This window comes from Orbicella franksi, chromosome 11, assembly GCF_964199315.1.
Source record: "Orbicella franksi chromosome 11, jaOrbFran1.1, whole genome shotgun sequence".
Taxonomy (NCBI): domain Eukaryota; kingdom Metazoa; phylum Cnidaria; class Anthozoa; order Scleractinia; family Merulinidae; genus Orbicella; species Orbicella franksi.
In genome coordinates this window covers 40472-54286 of record NC_138155.1, presented here as the reverse complement: position 1 = coordinate 54286, position 13815 = coordinate 40472, and the positions used below count along the sequence as shown (strand labels likewise).

General features: G+C 44.9%; 1 protein-coding gene across 1 annotated transcript; it reads right to left on the bottom strand.

Moving 5' to 3' along the window:
- Window positions 1-12367: 12367 nt before the first annotated feature.
- Window positions 12368-13564, bottom strand: LOC145503383 (uncharacterized). The gene has a single exon (XM_081482841.1). It carries the CDS (start codon window positions 13562-13564, stop codon window positions 12368-12370), a length of 1197 nt encoding a protein of 398 aa, XP_081338967.1.
- Window positions 13565-13815: the final 251 nt, after the last annotated feature.

Here is a 13815-nt window from a genome sequence, read left to right as displayed (position 1 = left end):
GATGAACTTAGTTTTCAGTGATATGTACACAAGCAAAAGGAGCGCACGCTCGGTGTTGAGCTTGTCGGCCGAAATATAGCCCCACTTCATTTTAAGACTGAAAGAGTAGCCGAGACCGCCTTACGCGCATCGTGATTTTGAGCAACTTTGGCTCGATCTGCCAGAATTTGGGAAATATTTTCCAGTCCCAAGGACTCTAAACTAACTCCTGATGGCCTAAGATGTCAGTGAAATGGACACAGGTAAAATTAGCGCACGCCCGGTCTCGAGCTTCTAGGTCGAAATATAGCCCCCCTTAATTTTAAGACTGAAAGAGTAGCCGAGACAGCCTTACGCACATCGTGATTTTGGCCCACTTTTGCTCGATTTCCCGGAAGTTGGCGAATAATTTAAAGTCCCGGGGACGCTAAACTAACTCCGGATGACCTTGCTTTGCAGTTTAATGAACACAGCAAAACATTCTGAACGCTCACCTTCGAGCTTCAGTGCCTCAATATAGCCCTACTTAAATTTAAGACTGAAAGAATAACCGAGAGACCGTTATGCGCATCGTAATTTTCATCCACTTCGGCGCCATTTCCTGGAACTTGGAGAATATTTTCCAGTTCCGGGGACTCTAAACTAACTCCTGTCTGCTTTGGTTTGCAGTCAAATGGACACAGGAAAACTTTTTGAACGCTCACTTTCGAGCTTGTGGGCCTAAATATAGCCACACTTCACTTTAAGACTGAAACAGTAGCCGAGACCGCGTTACGCGCATCGTGATTTTGAGCAACTTCTGCTCGCTTTCCTGGAACTTGGGGAATATTTTCCAGTCCCGGGGACTCTAAACTAACTGCTGATGGCCATGGTTTGCAGTGAAATTCACACAGCACAAGTTTTTGAACGAACAGTTTCGAGCTTTTCGGCCAAAATATAGTCCCACATCACTTACGACTTAAAGAGTAGCCGAGACCGATGTGCGCGCATCGTGATTTTGACCAATTTCGGGTCGATATTCCGGAACTTGGGGGATATTTTCCAGTCCCAGGGACTCTAAACTAACTCTTGATGGCCTTGGTTTGCAGTGAAATGGAGACAGCAAAACTTTTTGAACGCTCACCTTCAAGCTTCTGGGCCGAAATATAGCCCACTTTACTTTAATACTGAAAAAGTAGCCGAGACCGCCTTACGCGCATGGTGATTTTGAATAACTTCGGGTGGATTTCCGGGAGCTTGGGGGATATTTTCCAGTCCCTTGGACGCTAAACTAGGTGCCGATGGCCTTGTTTTGCAGTGAAATGGACACAGCAAAGCTTTTTTGACGCTCACTTTCGAGGTTGTGGGCCGAAATATAGCCATACTTCACTTTAAGACTCAAACAGTAGCCGAGACCACGTTTCGCGCATCGTGATTTTGATCAACTTCGGCTCGATTTCCCCGAACTTGCGAAATATTTTGCAGTCCCGGGGACTCTAAACTAACTCGTGCTGGTCTTGGTTTGCAGTGAAACGGAAACAGAAAAAGTTTTTGAACGCATACTTTCGAGCTTCTGGACCGAAATAGAACCCCACTTCACTTGAAGACTGAAAGAGTAGCCGAGACCGCCTTACGTGCATCGTGATTTTGAGCAACTTGGGCTCGATTTGCCGGAACTAAGGGGATATATTCCAGTTCTGAGGACTCTAAACTAATTCCTGGTGGCCTTGGTTTGCAGTAAAATAGACCCAGCAAAACGTTTTGAACGCTCAATGTCGAGCTTCTTGGCCAAAATAAAGCCCCCCATTACTTTAACACTAAAAGAGTAGCCGAGACCGCCTTACGTGCATCGTGATTTTGACAAACTTCGGGTTGATTTCCCGGAACTTGGGGGATATTTTGGAGTCCCGGGGACTCTCAACTAACTCCTGCTTGTCTTGGTTTGCAGTGAAATTGACACAGCGAAAGTTTTTGAACGCTCACTCTCGAGCTTCTGGGCCGAAATACAGCCCCATTTCACTTTAAGACTGAAAGAGTAGGCGAGACCGTCCTGAGCGAATCGTGATTTTGAGCAATTTCGCGTTTATTTCCCGAAACGTGGGGGATATATTCCAGTCAAAGGGACTCTACAGTAACTCCTGATGGCCTTGGTTTTCAGTGAAATGGACAGAGCACAACTTAGGAGCTTCTGGGCAGAAATATAGCCCCACTTTACTTTAAGACTGAAAGAGTACATGAGACCGCCTTACGCGCATCGTACTTTTGACGAACTTCCAATGGATTTCCCGGAACTTGGGGGATATTTTGCAGTCTCTTGGACGCTAAACTAAGTCCTGATGGCCTTGTTTTGAAGTCAAATGGACACAACAAAACTTTTTGAACGCTCACTTTCGAGGTTGTGGGCCGAAATATAGCCACACTTCACTTTAGGACTGACACAGTAGCCGAGACCACGTTACGCGCATCAAGAATTTGATCAACTTCGGCTGGATTTCCCGGGACTTGGGGGATATTCTCCAGTCCCGGGGACTCTAAACTAACTTCTGATGGCCTTGGTTTGCACTGAAAGTGACAGAGCAAAACTTTTTAAACATTCACTTTCGAGCTTCTGGGCCGAAATATAGCCCCACTTCACTTTAAGACTGAAAGAGTAGCCGAGACCACCTTGCGCACATCGTGATTTAGACCAACTTCGGCTGGACTTACCGGAACTTGGGGAATATTTTCCAGTCCCTAGGACTCTTAAGTAACCCCTGATGGCCTTGGTTTGCCTTGAAATGGATACAGCAAAACTTTTTGAACGCTCACTTTTGAGCTTCTGGGCCGAAATATAGCCCCACTTCACTTTAAGACTGAAAGAGTAGCCGAGACCGTCTTACGCGCATCCTGATTTTGACCACCGTCTTCTCGATTTTCCGAAACTTGGGAAATACATTCCACTCCCGGGGACTCTAAACTAACTACTGATAGCCTTGGTTTGCAGTGAAATAGACACAGTAATTTTTTTTGAGCTTTGAGCTTGTGGGCCGAAATAGAGCCCCACTTCACTTTAAGACTGAAGGAGTAGCCGAGACCGCCTTAAGCGCACCGTGATTTGGACCAACTTCGGCTCGATTTGCCGGAACTTGGAGGATATTTTCCAGTGCCGGGGACTCTAAACTAACTCCTGATTGTCTTGGTTTTCAGTCAAATGGACACAGCGAAACTTTTTGAACGCTCACTCTCGAGCTTCTGGACCGAAATATAGCCCAACTTTACTTTAAGACTGAAAGAGTAGCCGAGACCGTCTTGCGCAAATCGTGATTTTGACCAACTTCGGGTCGGTTTCCCGAAACTTGTGGGATATATTCCATTTCCGCGGGCTCTAAACTAACTCCTGATGGCCTTGGTTTTCAGTGAAATGGACAAAGGAAAGCTTTTTGAACACTCTCTTTGTAGCTTCTGGGCCGAAATAGAATCCCACTTTACTTTCAGACTGAAATAGTAGCCGAGACCGCCTCACGCGCATCGTGAGTTAGACCAAGTTCAGCTCGATTTCACGCAACTTTTGGGATATTTTCCAGTCCCGGGGACTCTAAAATAACTCCCGATGGCCTTGGTTTTCACTGAAATGCGCACAACATAAATTTTTGAACGCCCACTTTGGAGCTTCTGGGCCGAAATATAGCCCCTCTTCACTTTAAGACTAAAAGAGCAGCCGAGATCGCCTTACGCGCATCGTGATTTTAACCATTTCGGATCGATTACTCGGAACTTGGGGGATATTTTCCAGTCCCAGGGACTCTAAACTAACTCCTGATCGCCTTGCTTTGCATTGAAATGGACAGAGCAGAACTTTTTGAACGCTCACTTTCGAGCTTGTGGGCCGAAATATAGCCACACTTTACTTTAAGACTGAAACAGTAGCCAGGACCGCATTTCGCGCATCGTGATTTTCATCAACTTCGGCTCGCTTTCCCGGAACTTGGGGAATGTTTTCCAGTCCCGGGGACCCTAAACTAAGTCCTGATGGCCTTGTTTTGAAGTGAAATTGACACAGCAAAACTTTTTGAACGCTCACTTTCTAGCTTGTGGGCCGAAATATAGGCACACTTGACTTTCAGACTGAAACAGTAGCCTAGACCGCGTTACGCGCATCATGAATTTGATCAACTTCGGCTCCGATTCCCGGGACTTGGGGGATATGTTCCAGTCCCGAGGACTCTAAACAAACTCCTGATGGCCTTGGTTTGCATTGAAATGGACACAGCACAATTTTTTGAACGCACACTTTCGAGATTCTGGGCCGAAATATAGCCCCACTTCACTTTACGACTGAAAGAGTAGCCGAGACCGCCTTGCTCGCATCGTGAGTTTGACAAACTTCCGGTCGATATTCCGGAACTTGGGGGATATTTTCCAGTCCCAGGAACTCTAAACTAAGTCCTCATGGCCTTTGTTTGCAGTGAAATGGACAGAGCAAAACTTTTTGAACGCTCACCTTCCAGCTTCCTGGCCGAAATAAAGCCCCACTTTACTGTAAGACTTAAAGAGTAACCGAGACCACGTTACGCGTATTGTGATTTTGACAAACTTCGGGTGGATCTCCCGGAACTTGGGGAACATTTTCCAGTCCCTTGGACGCTAAACTAAGTCCTGATGGCCTTGTTTTGCAGTGAAATGGACACAGCAAAACTTTTTGAACGCTCACTTTCGAGCTTGTGGGCCGAAATATAGCCACACTTTACTTTAAGACTGAAACAGTAGCCGAGAGCGCATTTCGCGCATCGTGATTTTGATCAACTTGGGCTCGCTTTCCCGGAACTTGGGGAATATTTTCCAGTCCCGGGGACCCTAAACTAACTTTTTATAGCTTTGGTTTGCAGTGAAATGCACACAGCAAAACTTTTTGAACGCTCACTTTCGAGCTTCTGGACAGAAATATAGCCCCACTTCACTTTAAGACTGAAAGGGTAGCCGAGACCGCTTTGGGAGCATCGTGATTTTGACCAACTTCAGCTCGATTTACCGGAACTTGGGGAATATTTTCCAGTCCCAGGGACGCTAAACTAACTCGTGATGGCCTTGTTTTTCAGTCAAAGAACACAGCAAACTTTTTGAAGGCTCACTTTCGGGCTTCTGGCCCGAAATAGAGCCCCACTTCACTTGAAGACAGAAAGAGTAGCCGAGACCGACTTACGCGCATCCTGATTTTGAGCAACTTCGGCTCGATTTGCCGGAACTTAGGGGATATATTCCAGTTCTGAGGACTCTAAACTAATTCCTGATGGCCTTGGTTTGCATTGAAATGGACACAGCAAAACTTTTTGAACGCTCAATTTCGAGCTTCTGGGCCAAAATATAGCCCCACTTTACTTTAACACTAAAAGGGTAGCCGAGACCGCCTTACGCGCATGGTGATTTTGACAAACTTCGGGTTGATTTCCCGGAACTTGGGGGATATTTTCCAGTCGCGGGGACTCTAAACTAACTCCTGCTTGTCTTGGTTTGGAGTGAAATGGAAACAGCAAAACTTTTTGAACGCTGAGTTTCCAGCTTCTGGGCCCAAAAGTTTAGCCCCACTTCATTGTAAGATTGAAAGACTAGCCGAGGCCGCCTTACGCGCATCGTAATTTTGACTAACTTAAGCTCGATTTTCGGAAACTTGGGGGTTATTTTCCAGACCCGGGAGCTTTAAAGTAACTCCTGATTGCCTTGGTTTGCAGTAAAATGGAAAAGGCAAAACTTTTTCAACGCTCACTTTAAAGTTTCTGGGCCAACACATAGCCCCACTTCACTTTAAGACAAAGAGTAGCCGAGACCGTCTTAAGCGCATCGTGATTTTGACCAATTTCGGGTCCATTTCCCGGAACTGGGGGGATATTTTCCAGTCCCGGGGACTCTAAACTAAATCCTGATTGCCTTGGTTGGCCGAGCAATGGACACAGGAAAAGTTTTTGAACGTTCACTTTCGAGCTGCTGGGTCGAAATATAGCCCCACTTCACTTTAAAACTGAAAGAGTAGCCGAGACCGCCTTGCACGCAACGTGATTTTGACCAACTTCCGTTTGATTTACCGGAACTTGGAAGATATTTTACAGTCCCGGGGACTCTAACGTATTTCCTCTTGGCCTTGGTTTGCAGTGAAATGGACACAGGAAAACATTTTTAACGCTCACTTTCGAGCCTTTGGGCCGAAATATAGCCCATTTCATTTTAAGGCTGAAAGAGTAGACGAGACCGCCTTACGCGCATCGTGATTTTGAGCCTCTATGGCTGGGTTTCCCAGAACTTGGGGGATAGTTTCCAGCTTTGGGAGCTCTAAACTAACTCCTGATTGCCTTAGTTTTCAGTAAAATCGACACAGATTAAATTAGCGCACGCTCGGTGCCGAGCTTCTAGGTCGAAATATAGCCCCACTTCATTTTAAGACTGAAAAAATAGACGAAACGGCCTTACGCGCATCGTGATTTTGAGCAACTTTGGCTCAATTTGCCGGAACTTGTGGGATATTTTTCAGTCCCAGGGACTGTAAACTAACTCCCGATCGCTTTGGTTTGCATTGAAATGGACAGAGCAAAACATTTTAAACGCTCACCTTCAAGCTTCTGAGCCGAATATAGCCCCACTTCACTTTAAGCCTGAAAGAGTAGCCGAGACCATCTTACGCGCATCGTGATTTTCACCAACTTTGGCTTGATTTTCCGGAACTTGGGGGATATTTTCCAGTCCCGGGGACTCTAAACTAACTCCTGATGGCCTTGCTTTGCAGTGAAATGGACACAGCAAAACTTTTTGAATGCTCACTTTGGACCTTCTGGGCCCAAATATAACCCCACTTCACTTTAAGACTTAAAGAGTTGCCGAGACCGCTTTACGCGCATCAAGATTTTGACCATCTTCGGCTTGATTTCCCGAGATTTGGGGGATATTTTCTAGTCTCGGGGACTTTAAACTAAGTCCTGATGACCTTGTTTTGCAGTGAACTTGGAAGAGCAAAAGTTTTTGAAAGCAGAGTTTCGAGCTTCTGGGCCGAAATATAGCCCCACTTCACTTGAGGAGTGAAAGATGAGCCGAGTCCGCCTTGCGCGCATCGTGATTTTGACCAACTTCGGCTCGATTGGCTGCAACTTAGGGAATATTTTCCAGTTCTGTGGACTCTAAACTAATTCCTGATGGCCTTGGTTTGCAATGAAATGGACACAGCAAAACTTTTTGAACGCTCATCTTCGAGCTTCTGCACCAAAATATAGGCCCACTTCACTTGAAGACTGAAAGAATAGCCGAGACCGCCTTACACACATCGTGATTTTGACCAAGTTCAGCTCGATTTCCCGGAACATGGAGGATATTTTTTAGTCCAGGGGACTTTAAAATAATTCCTGATGGCCTTTTTTTGCAGTTAAATGCATGAAGCGTAACTTTTTAAACGGTCACTTTCGAGCTTCTAGGCTGAAATATAGCCCCACTTCACTTTAAGACGGCAACAATAGCCGACCCGCGTTTCGCGAATCGTGATTTTGACCACCCTCGGATCGATATCCCGGAACTTGGGGGATATTTTCCAGTCCTGGGGACCCTAAACTAACTCCTGATCACCTTGGTTTGAGGTGAACTTGACAAGGGAAAACTTTTTGAACGCTCATTTTCGAGCTTCTGGCGCGAAATATAGCCCCACTTCACTTTAAGACTGAAAGATTACCCAAGACCGTCTTACGCTCACGTGATTTTGACAAACTTAGGCTAAATTTCCCGGAATTTGGGGGATATTTTTCACTGCCTGGGGCTCTATACTAACTTCCGATGGCCTTGCTTTGCAGTGAAATTGACACAGCAAAATTTTTTAAACACTCAGTTTCGAGCTTCTGGGCCGAAATATTGCCCCACTTCACTTTAAGACTGAAAGAGTAGCCGAGACCGCGTACGCGCGTCGTGATTTTGACCAACTTCGGCTAAATTTCCCGGAACTTGGGGGATATTTTCCATTCCCGGGGACTCTAAACTGACCCCCGACGTCCTTGGTGTGCAGTAAACTGGACACAGCAACGCTTTTTGAACGCTCATTTTCGAGCTTCTGGGACGAGATATAGCCCCACTTTACTTTAAGACTAAAAGAGTAGCCGAGCCCGCCTTACGGGCATCGTGATTTTGACCAACTTCGGCTCGGTTTCCCGGTACTTGGGGAATATTTTTTAGTCCCGCGGACTCTAAAGTAACTCCTGATGGCCTTGGTTCGCATTGAAATGGACACAGCAAAACTTTTTGAACGTTCACTTTCGAGCTTCTTGGCCCAAATATAGCCCCACTTCACTTAAAGACTGAAAGAGTAAGCGAGAGCGCCTTACGCGCATCGTGATTTTGACCAACTTCCGCTCGATTTCCCGAAACTTGGGGGATATTTTTTTAGTCCCGGGGACTCTAAACTAACTCCTGATAGCCTTGGTTTGCATTGAAATGGACATAGGCAAACATTTTGAACGCTCACCTTCGAGCTTCTGTGCCCAAATATAGCCCCAGTTCACTTTCAGACTTTAAGAGTAGCCGAGACCGCCTTACGCGCATCGTGATTTTGACCAGCTTAGGCTCGATTTCCCGGAACTTGGGGGATATTTTCAAATCCGGCGGACTCTAAACCAACACCTGATTGCCTTCGTTTGCAGTGAATTGGGCACAGCATAACTTTTTCAACGCTCAGTTTCGACCTTCTTTGCCGAAATATAGCCACACTTCACTTTAAGACTGAAAGAGTAGCCGAGATCGCTTTACGCGCATCGTGATTTTGAGCAACTTTGGATCGATTTCTAGGAGCTTGGGGGGTATTTTCCAGTCCCGAAGACTCTAAACTAACCCCTGATCGCCTTGGTTTGTATTGAAATGGACAGAGGAAAACATTTTGAACGCTCACCTTCGAGCTTCTGGGCCGAAATATAGCCCCACTCTACTTTAAGATTGCAAGAGTAGCCTAGTCCGTCTTACGCGCATCGTGAGTTTGACAAACTTTGGCTCGATTTCCCGGAACTTAGGGGATATATTCAAGTCTCGGGGACTCTAAACTATCTCCTGATTGCCTTGGTTTGCAGTGAAATGGACACGGCAGTTTTTTTTTGAACGCTCACTTTGGACCTTCTGGGCCGAAGTAGAGCCTCACTTCACTTTAAGACTGAACGAATAGCCGAGACGGCCTTACGCGTATCTTAATTTTGACAACCTTTGTCCCCATTTTCCCGCACTTACAGGGTATTTTCCAGTCCCTGGGACTCTAACCTAACTTGTGCTCGCCTTTGTTTGCAGTGAAATTGACACAGGAAGACCTTTTGAACGGTCACTTTCGAGCTTCTGGGCAGAAATATAGCCCCACTTCACTTTAAGACTGAAAGATTAGCCGAGACCGCCTTACGCACATGGTGATTTTGACCTACTTCGGCTAAGTTTCCCTGAATTTTGGGGGATATTTTCCACTCCCTGGGTCTCTAAACTAATTCCTGATGGCTTTGGTTTGCAGTGAAATCGACACAGCAAAACCTTTTTAAACACTCACTTTAGAGCTTCTGGGCCGAAATATTGCCCCACTTCACTTTAAGACTGATAGAGTAGCCGAGACCGCCTTACAGGCATGGTGATTTTAACCAACCTCGGCTCGATTGCCAGGAAGTTGGGGGATATTTTCTACTCCTGGAAACTCTAATTTAACTCCTGATGGCCTTCGTTTGCAGTGAAATAGACAGAGCAAAACTTTTTAAACGCTCACTTTCAAGCTCTTGGGCAGCAATGTAGCCCCACTTCACTTCAAGACTGAAAGAGTAGCCGAGACCGCCTTACGCGCATCGTGATTTTGATCAACTTTGGCTCGATTTTCCGGAAATTGGGGGATATTTTCCAGTGCCAGAAACTCTAAACTAAACGCGGATGTCTTTATTTTTTGCTGAAATGGACACAGGTTAAAGAAGCGCAAGCTAGGTGTCGAGCTTCTAGGCCGAAATATAGCCCCACTTCATTTTAAGACTAAAAGAGTAGCCGAGACCGCCTTACGCGAATGGTGATTTTTGAGCATCTTTGGCTGGATTTGCGGGGACTAAGGGGTTAATTTTCAGTCCCGGGCACTCTAAACTAACTCCTGATTGCCGTATTATTAAGTGAAAAGGACAGAGCTAAACGAAGCGGACGCTAGGTGTCGAGCTTCTAGGCCGAAATATAGCCCCACTTTAATTTAAAACGGTAAGAGTACCATAAACTCTTACGCACATCGTGATTTTCAGCAACTTTGCTTGATTTGCCGGATTTTGGTTGATATTTTACAGTCCCGGGGACTCTAAACTAACTTCTGATGGCCTTAATTTTTACTAAAATGGACACAGATAAAAGGAGCGCTCGCTCGGTGTCGAGCTTCTAGGCCGAAATATAGCCCCACTGCACTTTAAGACGGAAAGAGTAGCAAAGAGCGCCTTCCGCGCATCGTGATTTTCACCAACTTCGGCTCGATTTCCCGCAACTTCGAGGATATTTTCCAGTCCCGGGATTTCTAAACTAACTCCTCATTGTCGTGGTTTGCAGTGAAGTGGACTTAGCAGAACTTTTTAAACGCTCACTTGTGAGTTTCTGGAACAAAATATAGCCCAACTTTACTTTAAGACTGATAGAGTAGCCGAGACCGGCTTACGCGCATGGTGATTTTGACCAAATTTGGCTCGATTTCCCGGAACTTGGGGGATATATTCCAGTCCCGGGGACTCTAAACTAACTCCTGATGGCCTTGGTTTGCAGTGAAATGGACACAGGAAAACTTTTTGAACGCTTCCTTTCGAGCCTCTGGGCCGAAACATAGCCCCACTTCACTTTAAGACTTAAAGAGTAGCGGAGACCGCCTTACGCGCATCGTGATTTTGACCATCTTCGGCTTGATTTCGCGGGACTTGGGGGATATTTTCTAGTCCCGGGGATTCTAAACTAAGTCCGGATGGCCTTGTTTTGCAGTGAGATTGAAACAGCCAAACTTTTTGAATAATAATAATAATAATAGATTTGTATAGCGCCATATCCAGGGCTCATGGCGCTTTACAGTAAAAAATGTTATTAAAAATAAAATTTACATTAAAAATTTACATCAGTGATAAAAAATTACTAACAAATAAAATAGCTAAGCTGTAAAAATGAAAGTAAAACTAGGAATCATTAAAACCTTTAAGTAAAAACTGACTAACTTAACTAAGTGACTGACTAACTAGCTAAACTATCTAATCTACTAATTAACTAACTAACCAAAAGTCTAGTTAGAAAATTTGTTAAAAAGATATGTCTTTATACAAGTCTTAAAATCTGATAGCGAGCCGCTCCCTCTTATATTGTTCGGAAGAGAGTTCCATAGGCTAGGTGCTACAAAAGAGAAACACCTATGACCATAGCCTATTAACTTGACAGGTGGTACTTTCAACAGGTTTTTGGAGGAGGATCGAAGATTTCTGCTTGGTACATAAGGCTCTAGCAGCTCAGTAATGTAATTAGGGGCCTGGCCGTTGAGCGCTTTATAGGTTAAAAGTAAAATCTTATAATTGATGCGCTGGCTTATTGGAAGCCAGTGTAGCTGCTTTAAAACCGGCTTGATATGATCGTATTTCCTTGTTCTGGTAACAACGCGAGCCGCAGCATTCTGGACATTTTGTAGACGATCTATCAAAAATTTTGGTAGTCCATATAGAAGCGAGTTGGCGTTATCTAGTTTGGAAGTGATGAATGCATGTACTAACTTTTCAGTGTCTGCTAGAGATAGACAGACTCTTATCCTGCTAATGTTTCTAAGATGGAAGAAACAGGCCTTGCAGGTACTGGTAACATGCTTTTCCAGTGACATGTACTCATCAAAGATGACTCCAATGTTCTTTGCAGAAGTAGATGGCTCGATCTGTTCACCAGACACATCGACGTGGTCTATTAATGGGGGTGGACGATGTCGTGCGCTCAAGATCAAAAGCTCCGTCTTTCCTCTGTTTAGTTTCAGCTTATTGCACACCATCCACGAGTCGATCTCAGAAACACATGCTCCTATTTTAGCTATAGAACCAGGTTGTTCGGCGTAGTTGGGCTTAAATGAGAGGTAGAGCTGGGTGTCATCAGCGTATAGATGGTACTTAAGTCCGTGCCGTTTGATGATGTCCCCGATGGGCGATGTGTATAACAAATACAGGATTGGCCCTAAACGGATCCCTGGGGAACACCGTAGCGAAGTTCTTTCATCTCTGACTTGGTTCCGTCAATCATCACAAACTGTTTTCGGTCTTGAAGATAGGATCGAAACCATTTTAGCGCATTTCCTTTCACGCCGTAGCGTTTTTCCATTCTTTCTAGTAGCAGTTTATGGTCGACGGTATCAAACGCCGCAGACATGTCCAACAGTAGCAGGATAACGCATTTCTGATTATCTATCTCACAGAGAATGTCATTTTGCACCCTCAGGAGAGCAGTCTGATTCCTCTAGATCATTATCGCGTAGATAGTCGCTCAATTGACAAGATACTGCCTTTTCAATTATCTTAGATACAACCTTCAGATTTGAGATAGGTCTAAAGTTTGAATAATCCTCAGAGTCCAGGTTGTCCTTCTTCAGCTTCGGTTTGATCATTGCTTCTTTCAGTGCAGCGGGCATAGATGCTGATTGGAGAGACATGTTAACGATGTTAGTTAACACCGGTAGAATAGTTGATTTACATTCCTTAAGAATAGAAGCCGGTATAGGGTCAAGATCAGAGGATTTTTTACCGATTTTGTCCACAAAACTTTCAATCTCTCTTTCTGACATCACCCTGAACTCTGTGAATTCGGCTTGACATGGCTGTTTGTATGCTTCGCAGGACTGGGTACCAGAAGTCACTTCTTTGGATAGCTCCGTTCTTATGGATGCTATCTTCTTGTCAAAAAAGTCGGCATAATTGTTCGTAAGCACAAACGTTGAGGGTGCGGTCGGATAGCGTCCATCTACTCTGCGGTGTAATAGCTTGTCGACTGCGTTGAAAAGTATTTTTGGATCTGATGCATTCTCTGAAATAATAGATGAATAGTATGAAGCCTTTGCGTCCCTTAGCATTTTGTTCACTACCTGGCACTGGTCGACAAACATCTGTCTGTCGACGCACAGTCTCGACGATCGCCAGTGGCGCTCCAGCCTTCGACGTTTTCTCTTGGCGTTACTAATACCCTCATGGTACCACGGTGCTGATGGACGGAGAGTTATCATGCGTCGTTTTAAAGGTGCATGCCTTTGAAGTATTTCCGTCAGAGTATTTTCGTATTTTTCAGTGAGATCCATAAGATCAAAGGCGTTGGTTGTCAGGAGGTCAGATTGCTTTAGGTCGTCATTAAAACTGACCATATTTACCGAGCGTAGTTTACGATAACTAATTTCCATTCGTTCCAGAGGTGGTTTCTTTAGGTGTAGCTTGCAGTGTACAGCAGAGTGATCGGACAGCATTGGATCACGTATTTCAACGCTAGTAACTAGCTCGTCCTCGGCCCTAGTTATGATCAGGTCTAAGGTGTGGCCTTTCTTATGGGTGGGTCCATTTACATGCTGGACTAGACTGAGCGATTCTAAGATCTTGTTAAATTTTACAGTCTCCAAATTGCTGATTTTATCCATGTGATAATTGAAGTCACCCACTATTAGAAGGTTGCCAGGGGAAACAACGAACTGTTCTGCGAGGGTGCAAAATTCTTCAAAGAATACAGAACAATTTCATTGATTTCCCTTGGATGAAGGCGGTCTATGGATAGTTACAATTCTTATAGAACCAGTGGAGCATGTCGTCACAATGTCCAGGTATTCGAAGGAGCTGAAATTTGTCTGGGTTTGTTTCGTGACTTTCATTTGTTTCTTTATTAGGAGACCAA